Source organism: Taudactylus pleione, unplaced genomic scaffold (genome assembly GCF_031769625.1).
Source record: "Taudactylus pleione unplaced genomic scaffold, aTauple2 ptg000004l, whole genome shotgun sequence".
In the NCBI taxonomy this organism is placed as follows: Eukaryota; Metazoa; Chordata; class Amphibia; order Anura; family Myobatrachidae; genus Taudactylus; species Taudactylus pleione.
The window spans coordinates 4,132,945-4,153,791 of record NW_028284407.1 but is presented as its reverse complement, the minus strand read 5'-3'; the positions used below and the strand labels follow the sequence as shown (position 1 = coordinate 4,153,791).

The window sequence follows — 20,847 nt, the reverse complement described above, 5'->3', positions numbered from 1 at the left end:
CCCCAATATTCTTCCAAAATAAGTATTCCTACCAAAGAGACGTTTCTGATATTTTTTGTTCTATTGTAGAATGAAAGATACTGAGAATCCAGAACACAAAGTCTATATACGTAAGCACTATGCCGTTTACATTTAATTATTATAACATAATTACATTGCAAACTGCTAACAAAAAACAATGGGGGACCACCTAAAGCAGTCCCCCTCAAAACGGTGCCCGCTCCTGCCAGCGCCAAACTAAAACCGGCTGCCGGTGGCTGGAGGCAGGGTATTGGAGAGGGAGCCCAGGCTGCTGGGAATTCAGAATTAACTATTTGGTGCTCAGACTCTCCTCTCCAGGCTATACCCATTGTCATCCCTGTGCCCCCTAGTGGAGGAAGAAGAAATGATACCAAAGGTTTACAAATGGAGAATCACAGGAACCCACAGTATATGGTTTCAACCTGCGTTTTGGGTCACGGGCTAGCCGTTAAGAACACTCATATTAAACCAAGCAGCTTGCGGCATCATCGTACGGTGCGACACTTACCAGCTCTGGACCAGCTTTATGGAAGGCATCTTTAGGAGGTTGTCTGGAAGCAAATTAATTTCTTTCATTATATTCGCTAATCGCACAGGTAATTCTTGCCGCAAAAATTTAAATGACGTCTTTTCACAAGCATTAACAGATCCTAGGGAACAAAAAAATATATAGAGGTTTTCAGAGCTACAGATATAACCACATACTCCTACACATGCAACTGACACATACGCAATAATAAAACTGTTGCTTCGGGTGATAAAGACAGCAGTACTGGGGAATACTGCTGTGAGAATCGGAGCTGCAATAGTACTGCATGAGGTCCTAAAGCAAATGCGTCAAGCTCAATTTGTGTTCCAATGAAGAGCTTAGTACTGGGATTAGACACATTGGAGGTCGTTCTGAGTCGGACGCAAAGTGATGTTCTGTTGGCGATTTTTTTTTGCAGCTGCGCGTATGTCTAAACCCCTAAAAAGTCACAGGGTGCATACACCCAACGGTGTATGCACACAGAGTCACAGGACGGATTGAGACGCACAGCCCTGGAAAGTATTGGCTCTTCCTGGGCAGTGACTGTTAGGTGGCTTTATCTTGCATTTCATGGGCATGTTATGGGAGTATTGCAGGCGTGCCGAACTCGGACGCATACTTATCTGCCTCTGTCGGGATTTTCATCCTGTCGGGCAGCCGCTGTCGGGATCTGAACCAGCCGCCGGCATTTCCATCCCATTCCCGGCTGTACACCAGGGGGAAGATCTGACACTAGCATGAGCATAAACTCACAGATGCGTCTGCAGCAACAGATGCTAAAGCGGTCGCAGCATAGCACCATTGTCTTCAATTCATGGAATAAAAGATGGGTCATTTACCGCACCTGGCTCAGCTATATAATAAATTCTTCATATATCCTGGCATATAAACCCTATAAAATGAATTTAAATGTAATAGAGGAATGCTGAAAAGGTTTAAATTATGTGAATTGGTGAAAATCATGAAAGTCAATTATACAAATCAGAAAATTTTACTGTAAATGAGAAATCCACTTACATAAATATTTCATGGTATTGTAACTACATTATTCTCGGAAGCAGCAGACTTATGGGGTACCGATGTGCAAGGCCCCTCACAGGAAGATTCAGTGGATTTGTTTAATCTTCGGAACATGTCACATCACTTCCACCCCCTCCCTTCTGCCTCCTAAACAGCAGATATCTTTCAGTTCATTTTCATGCCATGCTATTTCCTTGCTATTTGCATAGTGATTGTGATAGAAGCTCTCTCCTGGTTTGCCTCCTACTTGTCCAACCACCGCTCCTCCTCTGTATCTACACCTCCACTTCGGGTCCTCCAAGGTTCTGTTCTTGCTTCCGTTTCCTCTCACTGTACACATCTTCCATCTGCGAGCTTATCAGTTCCTTTCACAATTCTGCCCGCTCCACCTCAGCAATATTCCCAGATTCAGGTCATTCCTCACCCTGAAGGCTACTAAAGCTGTGATTCATGCTCCCATCATTTAACACCTGGATTACTGTAGTCTGCTCCTATCTGGTCTCCCTAACTCCTGCCTCTCTCCTCTGTAGTCTATACTCAACTCTGCTACCCACCTCATTTCCCTCTCTCATCGCTGTACATCCGCTAATCACATCACTTGATCCCCATACTACACTGGATTAATTAGGGATGGCCATCTACAAATCAAAATCATCGATGGTTTATGGCCGATGTTGAATATTTTAACCCTTGATGAATATGTGGGAGCAGATTTTTTTTTTTGGATGGGATGGAGGTTAGCCCAGCCCCCCATTTTTATTTATTGGCCCGCTGTTCTTCCCCGCAGCGGTGGCCATCAAAGGGGTGCAAATTATCAATGGTTCACCATAGATGGTTTGTGTGCCTTCCATGATAACCACCGATGGCCATCCCCAGAATGAATGTGAAACTCCTCTCTCTCACCGACAAAGCTCTTAACCTCCCTGCTCCTGCTTACATCTCCAGCCTCTTCCTCACATACTCCCCTCCAGCCCTCTTTGCTCTGCTAATGATAGCTGCCTCACCTCCTCCCCGATCACCACATCCCACTTTCACATTCAGGATTTCATCTCCTGCATTTTAGTTTAAATAAAGTGGTCTGTCACCGCAGATAGTTGAAGAATGTTGTGGATTAAAACCTTTTGCGAGATAGATAGATAGAATACTGTAATCAGCAGAGCACTGAAGATGCCTGTACCACCACAGGGATACTGTACAACAGAACCCACCAAACATTTTGCTAATTGGAAGGAAAGACCTTTACCAGTAAATATTCATCCAGACAAGCGTGCTAAACTTTCTTACTTGAACCATTTTAATATAAAGATCCTTTTTCAGATAAGTATATTTAATAACAAATAAATAACTGACAAGGCATAAAGTATCCACTGCCCATAAACTAAATGTATAGCATTAAGTAAGGTCAAATATAGCTTAGAGTGTGGTTTCAAAGAAATGTAATTAAATATGTCACCAGCATAGTAGGTAATGCCTTCTCATAGATTTGACAACTGAAACACAGGAAGACTATGGCCTCATTGTCAGTTGCACGCAAGTCCGAACATGGCCACATTTCATGGTTTTGTTTCTTTTTTTTTAGCAAACTGCACATGTATCGCAGGCTGTATATGCATCTCTGCCTACTTACGATAGATCCAGAGTACTATGGGCATGATTCAGCAACGATCGCAATTGCAACTACGTATGCAGATCGAGCAATTGTTAGCTATTGTGCGTCTGCGGTGATCGCACTGCGATTACGTACGATTTGGAATCCATGGCAGAGTGTGTGACAGGCTGTCAGCATTTGGGGGTTGTGACGGGGGAGTGGTCTGATCCCAACTGTCGGCATTAAATACCCATCCCCTGTGCTAATGAGGGGTGCAAGCACCATAACCAGTATTAACATTTATACATTTTAAAAAAAAAACAGCGATTACTGTGAGCCCCCTTCCAGCCACACATGCTGCATCGGCTCCTGATCATACAGCCCCATGTACATAAAGATGTGCTCCAACATCTCCCAGGCTTGAGGTGAACACGTTGCCCTTCACACATCAGACCCAGGCAATGCATTGCTGGCTATTTATACCCCACTGACCTACACCACTGGAGCCAGGACAGCATTGCTCCTCTAGTAGCTGTGCAATGAATGCAATGTTGGCAGGAGGCCACACCAGCAGGGCCCCATGGGGTCTGCACTCTGCACCCAACTCACCGAAATCCAGGAACTGTTTCATGGAGAGTGGGGACGGGGAGAACTTGGAATAGTAATCCACCAGCCCGGGGATGGTAGCATGCCTCATCAGGGCCCTAAGTAGCCGCATCCTGTGACAGGTGGGGGCCCCTGGGGGCCAGTCACATACACACCCCCTTACTGCCACATCAATGAGGCGAGCCTCCCCATGAACCAGGAACACCGACTGCCGGCGATGTCCTCTCTGGTTCAAGGATGCAGCTAGGACACGGCGGAGAGAGGACTGTTACGTGTATCACCGGGCCCGGCCAATCACAGCCAGCACAGCACGATCAGGACCGTGGCCACCCGAATAAACAACAAGCGCCATCTTACTCCTCCTAGCCAATCGTAGCCATTAGAAAAAAGCACGAGGGGAAGGAGCTCACCAATAGCAGGGGGCGCCGTGGTGCGGTTTCTGGCCAATCACAGCAGCCAGAAGAGAACACTGGGTTATGCCTGACCAATCAGCAATCATCGCCGTGGTTGTGTTGTGTTGTTGTGCTTGGTTCTAGCAGCAGCCGTTGGGTAACGTAGAGAATGGCAGGTTGGCACCGGTGTTATTGTTAGTTACATTACGGTAGTCGTGCATAAATCCCCTTCAGTCGCTCACCCCAGGTTTATATTCCCCGCTCTCTATCCACGTGGATCGTAAGGAATGAATTTGGACAGTAACTGATGACGTCAGGGTACCAACCGTACAAATAGTGCAGGGGATCTATCCACCGTATGCTAATATGTAAATGTGAACATGAATATATGTGTACATATGGATATGAGTGTGCCTATGTATACGAGTGTATGTATGCACCTATGTACAGTATGAGTATATGTGTTTATGTATAATAGTATAGGTGTGCCTATGTATAGTATATGTGTTAATGTATAATAGTATAGGTGTACCTATGTATAGTATATGTGTTTATGTATAATAGTATAGGTGTATCTATGTACAGTATATGAGTGTATGTGTTTATGTATAATAGTATAGGTGTACCTATGTATAGTATGAGTGTATGATTTATGTATAATAATATAGGTGTACCTATGTATAGTATATAAGTATATGTGTTTATTTATGTATAATAATATAGGTGTACCTATGTATAGTATATGAGTGTATGTGTTTATGTATAATAGTATAGGTGTACCTATGTATAGTGTAAGAGTGTACATGTTTATGTATAATAGTATAGGTGTACCTGTGTACAGTATATGAGTATGTGTTTATGTATAATAGTATAGGCGTACCTATGTACAGTATATATGTGTTTATGTATAATAGTATAGGTGTACCTATGTATAGTGTAAGAGTGTACATGTTTATGTATAATAGTATAGGTGTACCTGTGTACAGTATATGAGTATGTGTTTATGTATAATAGTATAGGCGTACCTATGTACAGAATATGTGTTCATGTATAATAATATAGGTGTACCTATGTACAGTATATGTGTTTTTATATAATAGTATAGGTGTACCTATGTACAGTATATGAGTGTATGTGTTTATGTATAATAGTATAGGTGTACCTATGTACAGTATATGTGTTTATGTATAATAGTATAGGTGTACCTATGTACAGTATATGTGTTTCTACTTCAGGGTCCATAGGGTATCCACAGGATACCTTGGGGTATAGGTGTGACGTCAGTCATCGGGCACCATAGAGTTAAGCTTTCAGCCTCCCAGGATGCACTAGGGTCCCCCTCCTATACCCCACCCCCGTGCCAAGGCACCTTAGTTTAGTTTGGTGCCCTGCCGGAGTCGGGTGCACCTGTTGGAGTGGGGGCTAAGAAGAGCCCCTGAAGCTTTCCTGCATGCAGCTGTGGCTGCACATCTGGATGTACAGCATGGACAGTCAGTCCTGATGTCCATGCTGTCTTCCCTACACCCGCCGGTACCAGAACGCCGGTACCGATCCGGGGATGCTGGTGAGCATCTGGGGTCACAGCTAGCGGTGACCCCAGATGTTCCGGACCATGGCCGGATTCAAGGGGGACAGCAAGGTAAGCAGCGGGGTCCCGCGGTGGGTCCCCGCTGTTACATGGTCCAGAGTCCCCAGGCAGGGGGCTCCCTGGGGACTGGCTGCAGCGTGGAGCCAGGTAAGAACCTGCACTTCCACTACCCCCCAGGGACAGTGGACCGCAGCAGAGCGGTAGCGCTGCGGCGTCCCGGGGGTTAAATGCATGCCAGGGGAGTGCGCCTTCCCTGTCTCACAGCCAGCGCCTCCCCCGCTGCACACAGCCCTCTCTGCACTCTGCCGACTGGCCCTGTGGCAGCGCTCCTCCCCCAGGCCAGCCTCCTCTCTGCTCCTCGGCAGCCATCTTCCTGAACGCATGGTGAACGCTGCTGGAAGCCTGGAAGGAAGCATCTTGGTCTGGGTCCCCCCGCATACCTCTCCTCCGCTGTGGTCAGGTCTGTGTATGCAGCGATGTGTCCTACCAGACCCTGTGTCTGCGTAGTTGAGTGATCAGCGCTGGTTAGTGCAGGAATTGATTTTCTTTGCATTGTATGTGACTGTGCTAGCGCTGCTGCCTGTATCTTCTATTCTGTCAGCTTTATTACTGTCCCTGTTCTTTCTGCTAAGCCCTTGCGGTGCGGTGCTGCAGGGTGGTCTCTCACCTCTTTAAAATACAATTGGTGAGAGGGGACACATACTTAGTACCATCATGTCTGAAAGTGGTTTTCCTCTCTGGCTTCAGTGTACAACGTGTAAAGTACCTTTAGCGGAGGGGGAGGGTAGCGCGGAGGGCCTCTGCCGGCAGTGTTTGTCAATTGCGCGGCCTATTACGGTTACAGCACCGGTACAGGGGCCGCCCTTGGCTTGTTTCGCTCAGGCGCTTACAACCTTAATGGGCCAGTTAGCTCCGCAGCCCGCGTTTACACAGATGGGTTTGTCCCAGCAGTCAGTGGTGTCGTCACCCATGCAGGGTTTCCCAAGACAATTGGTGGTACCCCGCAGTCTCCCTATTTCCCCTCTCCCGGTTTCTCAGGAGCCGGCGTGGGTTAACTCCCTGACGAGTTCTGTACAGCACTTGTCGGATGTGTTGCAGGGGGAGACTGTGATGCGGCCACATAAACGGCCAGTGGCGTCTCTGTCGGCTCCTTAGGATGACGAAGGGACGTCTGATGATGGGGAGATTCTGGATCCTTACGATCAGGAACCTCTCCATACTAAGGACGCTGACGCTAGGTCCAAGGTATATATTCCTGGACTTATTCGGGCAGTCCGCACAGCCTTGGTGATTGAGGACGAAGTTCCCCCAGCTGCTAAATCCAAGTATGCCTTTTTTAAAGATGTGAAGGGTGACGCCACAGTCTTTCCTCTTTCGGGTCAGTTAATGGACCATTTAGAGGAGGCGTGGAAACAGCCTGGCAAGCGATACCAGCCGCAGAGGCGCCTGGCAGTGGCTTATCCGTTCGCGGATAATTATTTTGCTAAGTGGGAATCCCCTCCACAGGTGGATTCTCATGCGACATGTCTTGTCCGTAGTGCCACATTACCGATGCCATCCATGTCCTCCCTTAAGGATGCTACGGACCGCAAGGTGGAGATCTGCCTGAAGTCCGCTTATTCCCTTGCGGGGGGGGCAGCGCGGCCGGCTATGGCCATTTGCTGGGTTGCCAGAGCGATGGAGCGCTGGGCGGATTCATTGGAGGCGTCCTTTGATTCCGACTGTCCGGCCGAACAAACGGAGTTGATTGGTAATCTCCGTGATTCGGCCACTTATATCAACGAGGCGGCCTTAGACATTAGTACACTGGTGTCTCGAATTTCTTCAGCAGCAGTGGCTGCTCGTCGCACCTTGTGGTTGCGATCCTGGAAGGCGGACGCTGACTCCAAAAAGGGTTTGGAGGCGTTGCCCTTTAATGGAGAAGTTCTCTTCGGTCCAGATCTGGACAAGATTGTGGCCACGCTGGCGGCAGCCAAATCGGCATGTCGGCCGCGGTTCCTTCTGGTTCAGGACCATCGTCCTTTTGGTCTTATAGGGCCCAGGGCAGGCCCAAACCACAGTCTTTTGCCCGACAGGCTGGTCCCAAGAAATCGGCCAAGCCCCGGAAGCAGGCATGGAGTACCAGACGTCCGGCCCCTAAGCCTGATGACAAGCCTGCGGCCTGATGGTCCGGGCCTCCCGTTGGGGGATCCCAAAGTGGGAGGCCGCCTGCTGCAGTTCGCCCGGTGTTGGTCGGTCACCACAACGGACACTTGGGTTCTCGAGGTGGTCTCCCACGGGTACGCCCTCTCTTTCCGGCACAGACCCCCGGCTCGATTCTTCACCACGGGTCTACCATCAGACCGGAACAAGGCCACGGAGCTGCGGAAGGTCTTGCACACTATGCTCCAGGCTGGAGTTATAGTGCCTGTTCCATTCTCCCAGAGGGGCCAGGGTTTCTATTCAAATTTTTTTGGGTGCAGAAACCCAATGGGTCGTATCATCCGATTCTCAACCTCAAAGCTCTCAACAAGTCTTTGTGGGTGCCGAAGTTTCGGATGGAGACCCTACGGTCCATCATACTGGCGCTGGAACCTGGGGACTACATGGTGCCATTGGACATACAGGACGCTTACCTGCATGTCCCTATTCTTTTGCGCCATCAACAGTTCCTCAGGTTTGCAATCCGCAGCGACCACTTTCATTTTCGGGCGTTACCTTTTGGCCTGGCAACAGCACCGTATGTGTTCACCAAGGTGATGGCGGTCATGGCGGCGTCTCTGCGGCTGCAGGGAGTCCGCATGTTGCCGTACTTGGACGACCTGTTATTAGTGGCAGGATCTCCAGAGCTCCTTCTACGCCACTTGGACCTGACCATTGCACTACTGCAACGGCACGGCTGGTTAATCAACTGGCAGAAGTCCACTCTAATCCCGTCTCTGTGGATTCTGCATCTCAGAGCCTTATTGGACTTATTAGACGATAGTGCTCACCCGGAGATTCGCCTGTCCCTTGCCTGGTGGTTCCAGACGACCCATCTCAGTAAGGGACGTCCGTTCTGGGTACCAAATTGGGTCCTGTTGACAACGGACGCCAGTCTTCGGGGCTGGGGAGCAGTTTCGGGTCCACACTTGTTCCAGGGCAGGTGGACGCCAACAGAAGCGGAGCTTCCAATAAATATCTTGGAACTCTGTGCGGTTTTCAATGCTCTCCAGCAGGCACATCGGGTTCTTCAGGGTCGCCGGTGCAGGTCCAGTCGGACAACGCTACCACCGTGGCCTACATAAACAGGCAAGGAGGAACACGAAGTCGGGCGGCTCTCGTAGAGGTGTCTCGGATCCTGGTATGGGCGGAGCGCAATCTTCCGGCCATATCAGCGGTCTTCATCCCGGGAGTGCTAAATTGGGAGGCGGACTTTCTAAGTCGCCAGGACGTTCATCCGGGGGAATGGTCCCTGCACCCGGACGTTTTTCAACTGCTGGTGGACAGGTGGGGTCTTCCAGAGATCGACCTCATGGCGTCCCGGAACAACAACAAGTTGCCGGTGTACGGGTCTCGCACAAGAGACGAAGAGGCGTCTCTGGTGGATGCTCTGTCCGTCCGGTGGACGTTCCGGTTCGCATACCTGTTTCCTCCGGTTTCTCTTCTTCCACGGGTAATCCTGAAATTCAAACAGGAAGGAGGGACGCTCCTGTTGATAGCTCCCGCGTGGCCCAGACGGCACTGGTTCTCAGACCTTCAGGGTCTGTCCGTGGACAGTCCTCTCCGGTTGCCGCTACGACCGGACCTTCTGTCGCAGGGTCCTTGTCTTCACCCGGACCTAGCTCGGCTGTCTTTGACGGCGTGGCTGTTGAGACAGCCATGTTGAGGTCCAGGGGGTTTTCCAGCTCTGTAGTGCGTACCATGTTACGAGCTCGGAAACCGTCTTCCGCGAGGATATACCATCGCGTGTGGCATACGTTCTTCCAGTGGTGTCGACCGAGAGGTTATGCACCTCGGGAGTTTCGTCTGTCTCGGATACTCGCCTTCCTACAAGCGGGACTAGACCATGGGCTTCGCCTTGCTTCTTTGAAGGTACAGGTTTCGGCCCTGTCTGGTTTCACCGTAGGATTGCTACAATCCCGGATGTGCGCACCTTTATGCAAGGTGTTCTCCGCATTCAGCCGCCCTTTGTTCCACCTGTGGCGCCTTGGGATTTGGCTGTGGTCCTGAGGGTTCTCCAGGGACCGCCGTTTGAACCACTGGGCTCAGTGGATCTTAAATGGCTAACAGCTAAGACTGTTTTCCTTCTGGCCATAGCTTCGGCCAGACGTGTTTCTGATTTAGGGGCTCTCTCTTGTAGACCCCCTTTCTTGATTTTTCATGGGAACAGGGCAGTGCTCCACACTCGGCCTGAATTTCTTCCCAAAGTTGTTTCCCAGTTTCATGTTAACGAGGAAATAGTTGTTCCGGCCTTTAACTCACCTGGTCTTTCAGTGGGTGAGGCCACTTTGGATGTTGTGCGGGCCTTAAGGACTTATGTTGACCGCACTTCTTCCTTTAGGAAGTCGGACGCCTTGTTTGTCCTCTATGACTTCTGTAAAAAGGGTTGGCCTGCTTCAAAGCAAACTTTGGCAGCCTGGATCCGTATGGCTATTTCTGAAGCTTATCTTCATGAAGGTCTGCCGGTTCCTCCTTCTTTGAAGGCTCATTCCACTAGGTCTGTGGGTCCTTTGTGGGCAGCTCGACGTGGTGCCTCTGCAGTCCAGATCTGCAAGGCTGCTACGTGGTCCTCTGTCCATACCTTCGTGAGGTATTACAGGTTTGACACCTTCGCCTCTCAGGATGCTTCCTTCGGGCGGCGGATTCTCCTTTCAGCACTGGAGCATCCCCACCCTTAAAGGATACTGCTTTGGGACATCCCCAAGGTATCCTGTGGATACCCTATGGACCCTGAAGTAGAAAATATCAGATATGGTAAGAACTTACCTTTGTTATCTCTTTTTCTACGAAGTCCATAGGGTTCCACAGGACTCCCGCCCTGTCGCACCTGTGCTGCAGATGGGCTTTGGTCTGGTCACCGGTTTTCCCGTCTCCCTCTGGTGAGAGTGTGATTCTTGTGTGTATCCAGATCTTCTTTCTCTCTCTTCCTTCTCCTCCTCCTCCGGCCTATGGCTTGGTAACTAACTGAGGTGCCTTGGCTCGGGGGCGGGGTATAGGAGGGGGACCCTAGTGCATCCTGGGAGGCTGAAAGCTTAACTCTATGGTGCCCGATGACTGACGTCACACCTATACCCCAAGGTATCCTGTGGAACCCTATGGACTTCGTAGAAATAGAGATAACAAAGGTAAGTTCTTACCATATCTCATATTTTTTGTATAATAGTATAGGTGTACCTATGTACAGTATGAGTTTATGTATAACAGTATAGGTGTATCTATGTACAGTATATCAGTGTATGTGTTTATGTATATTAGTATAGCTGTACCTATGTACAGTATATGAGTGTATATGTTTATGTATAATAGTATAGGTGTACCTATGTACAGTATATGAGTGTATGTGTTTAGGTATATTAGAATAGCTGTACCTATGTACAGTGTATGAGTGTATATGTTTATGTATAATAGAATAGGTGTACCTATGCACAGTATATGAGTGTATGTGTTTATATTAGTAGAGGTGTACCTATTTACAGTATATGAGTGTATGTTTTATGTATATTACTATAGCTGTACCTAAGTACAGTATATGAGTGTATGTGTTTAGGTATATTAGAATAGCTGTACCTATGTACAGTATATGAGTGTATGTGTTTATATTAGTATAGGTGTACCTATGTACAGTATATGAGTTTATGTATAATAGTATAGGTGTACCTATGTACAGTATATGTGTATATGTATAATTGTATAGGTGTACCTATGTACAGTTTATGTGTTTATGTATAATAGTATAGGTGTACCTATGTACAGTATATGTGTTTATGTATAATAGTATAGGTGTACCTATGTACAGTTTGTGTTTATGTATAATAGTATAGGTGTACCTATGTACAGTATATGTGTTTATGTATAATAGTATAGGTGTACCTATGTACACTATATGAGTGTATGTGTTTATATTAGTAGAGGTGTACCTATTTACAGTATATGAGTGTATGTTTTATGTATATTACTATAGCTGTACCTAAGTACAGTATATGAATGTATGTGTTTAGGTATATTAGAATAGCTGTACCTATGTACAGTGTATGAGTGTATATGTTTATGTATAATAGAATAGGTGTACCTATGCACAGTATATGAGTGTATGTGTTTATATTAGTAGAGGTGTACCTATTTACAGTATATGAGTGTATGTTTTATGTATATTACTATAGCTGTACCTAAGTACAGTATATGAGTGTATGTGTTTAGGTATATTAGAATAGCTGTACCTATGTACAGTATATGAGTGTATGTGTTTATATTAGTATAGGTGTACCTATGTACAGTATATGAGTTTATGTATAATAGTATAGGTGTACCTATGTACAGTATATGTGTATATGTATAATTGTATAGGTGTACCTATGTACAGTTTATGTGTTTATGTATAATAGTATAGGTGTACCTATGTACAGTATATGAGTGTATGTGTTTATGTATATTAGTATAGGTGTACCTATGTACAGTATATGAGTGTATGTGTTTATGTATATTAGTTTGTGTACTTATGTACAGTATATGAGTGTTTTATGTAAGTATAGCTGTACCTATGTACAGTATATGAGTGTATGTGTTTATGTATATTAGAATAGCTGTACCTATGTGCAGTATATGAGTATATGTGTTTTTGTATAATAGTATAGGTGGTCCTATGTACAGTATGAGTTTATGTATAATAGTATAGGTGTACCTATGTACAGTATATGTGTTTATGTATAATAGTATAGGTGTACCTATGTACAGTATGAGTTTATGTATAATAGTATAGGTGTACCTATGTACAGTATGAGTGTATGTGTTTATGTATAATAGTATAGCTGTACCTTTTGTACAGTATATGAGTGTGTGTGTTTATGTATAATAGTATAGGTGTAACTATGTACAGTATATGAGTGTATGTGTTTATGTATATTAGAATAGCTGTACCTATGTGCAGTATATGAGTATATGTGTTTTTGTATAATAGTATAGGTGGTCCTATGTACAGTATGAGTTTATGTATAATAGTATAGGTGTACCTATGTACAGTATATGTGTTTATGTATAATAGTATAGGTGTACCTATGTACAGTATGAGTTTATGTATAATAGTATAGGTGTACCTATGTACAGTATATGAGTGTATGTGTTTATGTATAATAGTATAGCTGTACCTTTGTACAGTATATGAGTGTGTGTGTTTATGTATAATAGTATAGGTGTACCTATGTACAGTATATGAGTGTGTGTGTTTATGTATAATAGTATAGGTGTACCTATGTACAGTATATGAGTGTGTGTGTTTATGTATAATAGTATAGGTGTACCTATGTACAATGTATGAGTGTACGTGTTTATGTATAATAGTATAGGTGTACCTATGTACAGTGTATGAGTGTACGTGTTTATGTATATTAGTATAGGTGTACCTATGTACAGTATATGAGTGTATGTGTTTATGTATATTAGTTTGTGTACTTATGTACAGTATTTGAGTGTTTTATGTAAGTATAGCTGTACCTATGTACAGTATATGAGTGTATGTGTTTATGTATATTAGAATAGCTGTACCTATGTGCAGCATATGAGTATATGTGTTTATGTATAATAGTATAGGTGTACCTATGTACAATGTATGAGTGTGTGTGTTTATGTATAATAGTATAGGTGTACCTATGTACAATGTATGAGTGTACGTGTTTATGTATAATAGTATAGGTGTACCTATGTGCAGTGTATGAGTGTAGGTGTTTATATATAATAGTATAGGTGTACCTATGTACAATATATGAGTGTGTGTTTATGTGTATTAGTATAGGTGTACCTATGTACAATGTATGAGTGTGTGTGTTTATGTATAATAGTATAGGTGTACCTATGTACAATGTATGAGTGTACGTGTTTATGTATAATAGTATAGGTGTACCTATGTACAGTGTATGAGTGTAGGTGTTTATGTATAATAGTATAGGTGTACCTATGTACAATATATGAGTGTGTGTTTATGTATAATAGTATAGGTGTACCTATGTACAATGTATGAGTGTGTGTGTTTATGTATAATAGTATAGGTGTACCTATGTACAATGTATGAGTGTACGTGTTTATGTATAATAGTATAGGTGTACCTATGTACAGTGTATGAGTGTAGGTGTTTATGTATAATAGTATAGGTGTACCTATGTACAATATATGAGTGTGTGTTTATGTGTATTAGTATAGGTGTACCTATGTACAATATATGAGTGTGTGTGTTTATGTATAATAGTATAGGTGTACCTATGTACAATGTATGAGTGTACGTGTTTATGTATAATAGTATAGGTGTACCTATGTACAGTGTATGAGTGTAGGTGTTTATGTATAATAGTATAGGTGTACCTATGTACAATATATGAGTGTGTGTTTATGTATAATAGTATAGGTGTACCTATGTACAATGTATGAGTGTGTGTGTTTATGTATAATAGTATAGGTGTACCTATGTACAATGTATGAGTGTACGTGTTTATGTATAATAGTATAGGTGTACCTATGTACAGTGTATGAGTGTAGGTGTTTATGTATAATAGTATAGGTGTACCTATGTACAATATATGAGTGTGTGTTTATGTGTATTAGTATAGGTGTACCTATGTACAATATATGAGTGTGTGTTTATGTGTATTAGTATAGGTGTACCTATGTACAATGTATGAGTGTGTGTGTTTATGTATAATAGTATAGGTGTACCTATGTACAATGTATGAGTGTACGTGTTTATGTATAATAGTATTGGTGTACCTATGTACAATATATGAGTGTGTGTGTTTATGTATAATAGTATAGGTGTACCTATGTACAATATATGAGTGTGTGTGTTTATGTATAATAGTATAGGTGTACCTATGTACAATGTATGAGTGTGTGTGTTTATGTATAATAGTATAGGTGTACCTATGTACAATGTATGAGTGTACGTGTTTATGTATAATAGTATAGGTGTACCTATGTACAATATATGAGTGTGTGTTTATGTATAATAGTATAGGTGTACCTATGTACAATGTATGAGTGTGTGTGTTTATGTATAATAGTATAGGTGTACCTATGTACAATGTATGAGTGTACGTGTTTATGTATAATAGTATAGGTGTACCTATGTACAATGTATGAGTGTACGTGTTTATGTATAATAGTATAGGTGTACCTATGTACAATGTATGAGTGTACGTGTTTATGTATAATAGTATAGGTGTACATGTTTATGTGTATTAGTATAGGTGTACCTATGTAAAAAAGTGTGTACAGAATAAATTTATAAACGAGCAGCAGCATGTTTTCCATTATAAAAGGGAATACATGTATATCAGTTTGTGTGTGTTTTTATGTATATGAGGGTATGTATATATGGATACATGTGTAAATAAGTATATGTCTGTGTGTGGTTATGTATAGGAGTGTACTATTTGTGTATCTCTGTAATAAAGCATGCACAGTATAAAGAAAGAAGAGGCAGCATGGGTTGCTCTTTGGAGGTTTTACTGTAATATATATGTAATAAAGCATGTACAGTATAATGAAAGATGAGGAAGCATGGGTTGCTCTTCAGCAATACATAATGATCCCCATATGTTTTAAATTAAGGTCCGCAGTGGATATCTGCTTTAGTCCCGTGGCATAACAGTCTCCATAGAATTCAACTATGTAACTTTCAGGAGCTTCTACCCGATAGCCAACGCCATGTATAGATGGCATTGCCTATAGAAGCTTATAGGCCTTTTTATGCAATAAGTCCACAGAGAGGGCTCTGATGGATCCTTCTGTGTCCCCCTGTGGCTTTTGCATGTGGTATGTCGAAACCGGATAATTGGGTAAGACAGAATCTGTTTGCAATCAGGAAAACCTGCACAACGCCATCTTGTGAATGGCAGCAAGACTCCATTTTAGAAAAGAAAGCTTACACAAGCGCCATTTTGTCAAAAATACATAGTACACAAACCACAGTGCAAAGTTGCTAAAAGTAACACGAACAGCTTTTTCAGAATACATAAAATAACTTTCCAACACATTAAAATCACCACAGACTTATATTTGAGCAACAGCAAAGCAGTGGTGTTTTCCCCGCATACATACATTTAAAAGCAATGGTCCCGTAACGCAAAAAGGATAATTATTACTTGGTTTAAACGCAATGTCAGTATATAAAGAAATGAATGTTTTCTGTAACTATGGCTTAGTAAATGACAATTGGACTGTGTGTGGAGCCGTACTGATCTACTCTGTTTCCACAGAGTTCCGGTGACATCTATATGAAGATCAGAACATGCGGCTATGAAATATGAATTTTAGAGAGAATAACTATTTGAAATGTTAGATTTGCATGTGGGGGATACAAAAGGAGGTTGGAGACCTTTTGTATCCATTTGGAATTGTTCAATAAATGCCCTGTAACAGATTTCTAACCTTTACCAAAAGACAATAACATGGTGTAGGCTTGTTTACATTTTTGTCCAAAGGACTGGTTATTCCAGTCTAATCAATAGAGCTAGCTAACTGGGAATAGTAGTTCAGGTAACCAAAAGGATACTCCCTTTCTGATGACCTCACAGGTAAAAGGGGGCGGGAACATAGCATGCACATCCTGAGAACACACAGCTTAGCACACACACTGGCAGATTTTGGAGGAGAGAGAGGTTTCCTCTCTCACAAGACAACGGAAAAATGGGTCTCAGTTCCTCTGGGTTATAGCTAAGTATAAAATGTGCAATATTTAGCCTATTTGGGTGTCTGTAGCTATGTTTGGTGTTAATCTGTTATTAGCTTAGCATGGTGTGTGGTTTGTAGTTTTCTAAGGATATTCATGAGCCTGTGTTAGCATACAGTGGATGATATGTTATCTAATCTGTACTCTTCATCTACACTGTAGGGTACAATAGTCTGTTATCAGCATGCAGGAAAGGGATTGATTATGGAGTTTTTGTAATATTTGTAAATGATTGATGCTGGTTGATTGAGATCCCATGTGTTCTGTGTTAGGGCCTTCCCATGTGTTCTGTGTTAGGGCCTTGCCATGTGCTTGAACAATATTTCTGCTTGGGAGAGATAGGCTTGGTATGTGTTGTGTACTCATGAATGTAATCATAGGGTGGTATCAGTTATATATTATGGAAGTTGAATTAATAACAGCTTTGAATGGTCATAAGTAATTGCCGTGTGGGTCAGATAGGTATATTGTCTGCAGTTTATTAGAGATGGCTACTTCCATGTGGGGTGAACAAAGGAAATTATAATTCTACCCAGTTATGGTGTTGTATGGGTCAGATAGGTATATTGTCCTTATTATAATTGTGATCATTGATGGATGGATGATTTACAGAGTTACAACTTAATGTGAGTTTTCAAATTGGAGTTTGCCTAGGGATCATGAGGCTTGCAAACAAAGGAAGAGCATGTGCTTCAGCCCTTCCCCCTCCCCACGTTCTAGTGGGTACTGGATGAGGTCTGTTGTAGGATGGTATTGTTGTATATGGGAATCAGCTTGTGTTGTACATGTTGGAATATTAAATGGTGCAGTGTTTGCCTGATGTGTTGGCATATGATATCCAGCTTGCATATTTAATTAACTATGGCATTATGGGAGATTTCAATGAGGTAGCTTCATAATGGAGTTTGTTTGTAGACCATGCGGTTTGGACAATAGGGCAGGAAGCATTCCTAAACCCGCCCCCCCCTCACACACAAACACACACACAAACACACACACACACACACACCATCACCAGCCATCTTGAACATGTGCTCCCAGCAGACATTGATATCTCTCTCATTGTATTTTGATGTGTCTCTTTTTCTCTCTCTCTCTCTGTCTCATATTGCTCATTGTATTTTGCTCTTTAATAACCGTTTCATGTATTTTAACTGTACCTTATGACCTAATGTTTGTACAATTTATTTGCGCTCATTATTAGATCATAGCGTTGTAACATCTGTACTTTTACCTGAATAATAATCTTTAGCGCGTTAGACCGCTATTCAACTGTCTCAGTATTTCATTAATGGTATAATCAAACATAGCGCTAATTAGCGACATCTTGTGGTTTCAGAAGGTATAGGCAGGTTTTGTCTTAGAGGATCTAGGCAGGTGAATCTTAGAGGTTTATAGGCAGGAATGTATTAAAAGGTTTATTTACAAATTCAACAGGTAAATGTGAGTTTACAGACGGCTTCAATCATGCACAGCTGCACCGTCATCATTAGTATTACCACTTACACCAGCCTTATGCTAGATGCAAGAGATCCGAGGTCAGAATCAAGGTGCGTACACACACAACAATGTTAGTAAACAACGATTTTAGTCAACGATTTTCGTTCAGATTTTACCATGGAAAAGTGAGCGAAAATCGTTCACTAAAAATCGTTGGTTACTAAGATAATGAACGATTTTCAAAAATGATGAACGATTTTTTAATCATGCATACAGAGAATGGATATCGTTAATCGTTTATCGTTCATTCTGGACAACATGAACGATTTTCTGAACGAAGATCGTTTGTTGGACAGTCAGAATGGACGATAAACTACAAACGTGAACGCGCATGAACGATTATCGTTCATCGTTCAGCTTAAAAAGACGAACGATTCGACAAACTACTTAACGATAACAACATCGTTATAGTTAAATCATTCAAAACATCGTTGTGTGTATGCACATTTAGGCTTTCTTTCTTCACACATACGTCTCAGAATCTCACGGAAATCTCGCTACACGCCAGACAAATTTCTTGAGTGTGTACGCATAGACATTGCACATTTGCCACCCATTAACGCCCATTCAATTGATGGGCTTATTGTATTAAATCCACCTGGCAGATTTATTAGGCACTGCTAGTTTTATAATAGCTTATCTGTAACTCCCAAGGTGGATTGCACCATAAATGGTTAAATTATAAGACCAGCATAAAGACAGCACCTGTGCAATACTACTCCTATTCTTTTTTTTGTGATTATCATTTATGGTAGGGTGGCACTACAGCTTGTCATTCTGCTGGCAGTCAGGCCCTGATTCAGAGCGGACGCTCTGACAGAGCGCTCGCTCTGAATCAGGGCCGTCCTTAATTTTTAGAGCGGCCTCCTGGCCACTCGTATAGCTGTGGGTGACCACCCACAGCTATAGCGAGCGGCCAGGAAGATGGTCGCGATGGTCAAGACCATCACGACCATTGGGCTTGCGACGAGACCCTTGTGGTAGGGTCTCATTGCCGTAAGCCCTGGAGTGCTTTCGGCTCTATCAGAGCCGAGAGCACTCCCATTGGCCCCAGACGGTAGGCGTTCCCATGGGAACGCCTCCGTCTAGGCAGCCACGCCCACCAACTCCCCATCGACAGCACGCCCCCTTTGGTACGAGACCCGGAGCGACGGCTTGCTCGTCGCTGTCCGGGTCTCGCGCATGCGCACGACTGAGCCGGCTCCGTCGTGCGCATGCACACTGGGCCAACATCGACCCGCTTGCGAGCGCTCAGCATCAGGCGCTCAGTCTCTTTGTGCTAGTTATGCTGCTATCCATAGGCATGCAGAAAGTGTGTGGGACATACTGTTTTATGTTGGCGGGGGAGACGGGATAGGGGGCACGGGACTTCAGCACATGCACTGAAACAAGCAGGGGCGGCAGAGTGAAGCTTTGCCTAGTGCAGAGGTTCCCAAACACGTTTCTCAAGGCATCCCAACAGTTCAGATTTTAGGGATATCTATGGTTGAGTAGAAGTGGTTAAATCAAATTGAGGTACTAATTAAGTCACCTGTGGTCCAGCATGGATATCCTTAAAATCCAGACTGTGAGGGTGCGTTTTGGAACCTTTGGCCTAGTGTACCTAGAAACCTAGCATCTGCCCTCATCAGGAGGAAACCATTATTCTCTGATTGCACATGCAGAGACCTTGGCCGCCATCGAACCTGTGAGGCTGATGTTCATCCATTGACGGAGAGACTATTTGCCATCGGTGTCAAACCAGCTTTGGTTGATAACCAATGATGGTTGATGGTCATCCCTGCTGTACGGGAGCGAAATGCAGAACTGACTAATTACGGGGTAGTGATATCAAAAGGAGATAGACCCTTTTTCCATTGTTTTTGCCAGCAGTAGGGTTTTCTTTAACGTTTCTCCAAATGTAACTAAGAGCATTCTGTGGGGAATATGAGTTAGTGCTAGGGATCGCCAAGAAATAGGCTTGCATGTGTTAGTCTTCTGCCGTCCTGACAATTAATGAGGGGGGCGGTCTGCGCTTCACAATTGTGGTGTGGTGGGGTTAGGGTGGGGGGACTGGGAGGGAGGTGGGATGAGGAAATGGTAGTGTAGCAGCATGAAAACAGGACTACCTGTGCCTGTTGGTCCAAACGGAGGAATATGTGGTACACGTGCTAAGGGTGTGTAGTGTTCCCTCTAGCTCCGGCGACAGGCAGGGCGCCGGAGCTAGAGAGGGCAATGTTGTGCACGCGCCTGAAAAGGGGGCGTGGTTCCGAAAAGGGGGCGTGTCTATAAGACGCGTCCCCCTTTTCGTCATACTTGGGGGCGTGCCTGGCGCTTACGGACATGCCGGGCAGCCCCCAAGCGCTGCAGAAAGGGAGAATAGACGCCGGGCGCATGCGCCCGGCGTCTATTCCCCGGCGGTGACCGGGTCACCGCATGTTTGTCCACCCGCGGGACACTGCGTCCCGCGGGTGAGAACGGCTCCCGCAGGCTGTTAGGGCAGGGCGCTTTTTGCCCTCCTCCTGGAGGGCAGGGTGCTTTTTGCGCGCCCTGCTAAAACAGCCTAGCGGGAACACTAGGTGTGTGTGTGGGAGAAAGGGAAGGTGAAAAAAGGGGGGGGGGGGAGTGGGAAAAAAAGAGGGGGGGGGGGTTGTGGGATAGGAAGGGAGTGGAAATGCGGAGCTGTTGAAGAAATGGAAGTGTGGGTATGTGGCTGGGTGAATACGAATG

The 20,847-nt window shown here is 44.3% G+C and overlaps 1 protein-coding gene and 1 long non-coding RNA gene across 2 annotated transcripts in view; one reads left to right on the top strand and one right to left on the bottom strand.

The window, feature by feature from the left end:
• Positions 1-4,083, bottom strand: part of PDK1 (pyruvate dehydrogenase kinase 1) — a 29,797-nt gene extending 25,714 nt beyond the window's left edge. Inside the window, exons 1-2 of the mRNA XM_088471264.1 lie at positions 3,768-4,083; positions 530-671 (exon numbers count right to left, since the gene is read on the bottom strand). Coding sequence (XP_088327390.1) covers positions 530-671; positions 3,768-3,876 — 251 coding nt within the window. The 5' untranslated portion in view covers positions 3,877-4,083. The remainder of the gene's footprint in view (positions 1-529; positions 672-3,767) is intronic.
• Positions 4,084-4,246: 163 nt separating this feature from the next.
• LOC148543356 (uncharacterized) lies at positions 4,247-17,659 on the top strand. The gene is made up of 2 exons (XR_015877751.1): positions 4,247-4,332; positions 16,166-17,659. It is a non-coding gene; the product is annotated as an uncharacterized LOC148543356 (long non-coding RNA).
• The last annotated feature ends 3,188 nt before the right edge of the window (positions 17,660-20,847 follow it).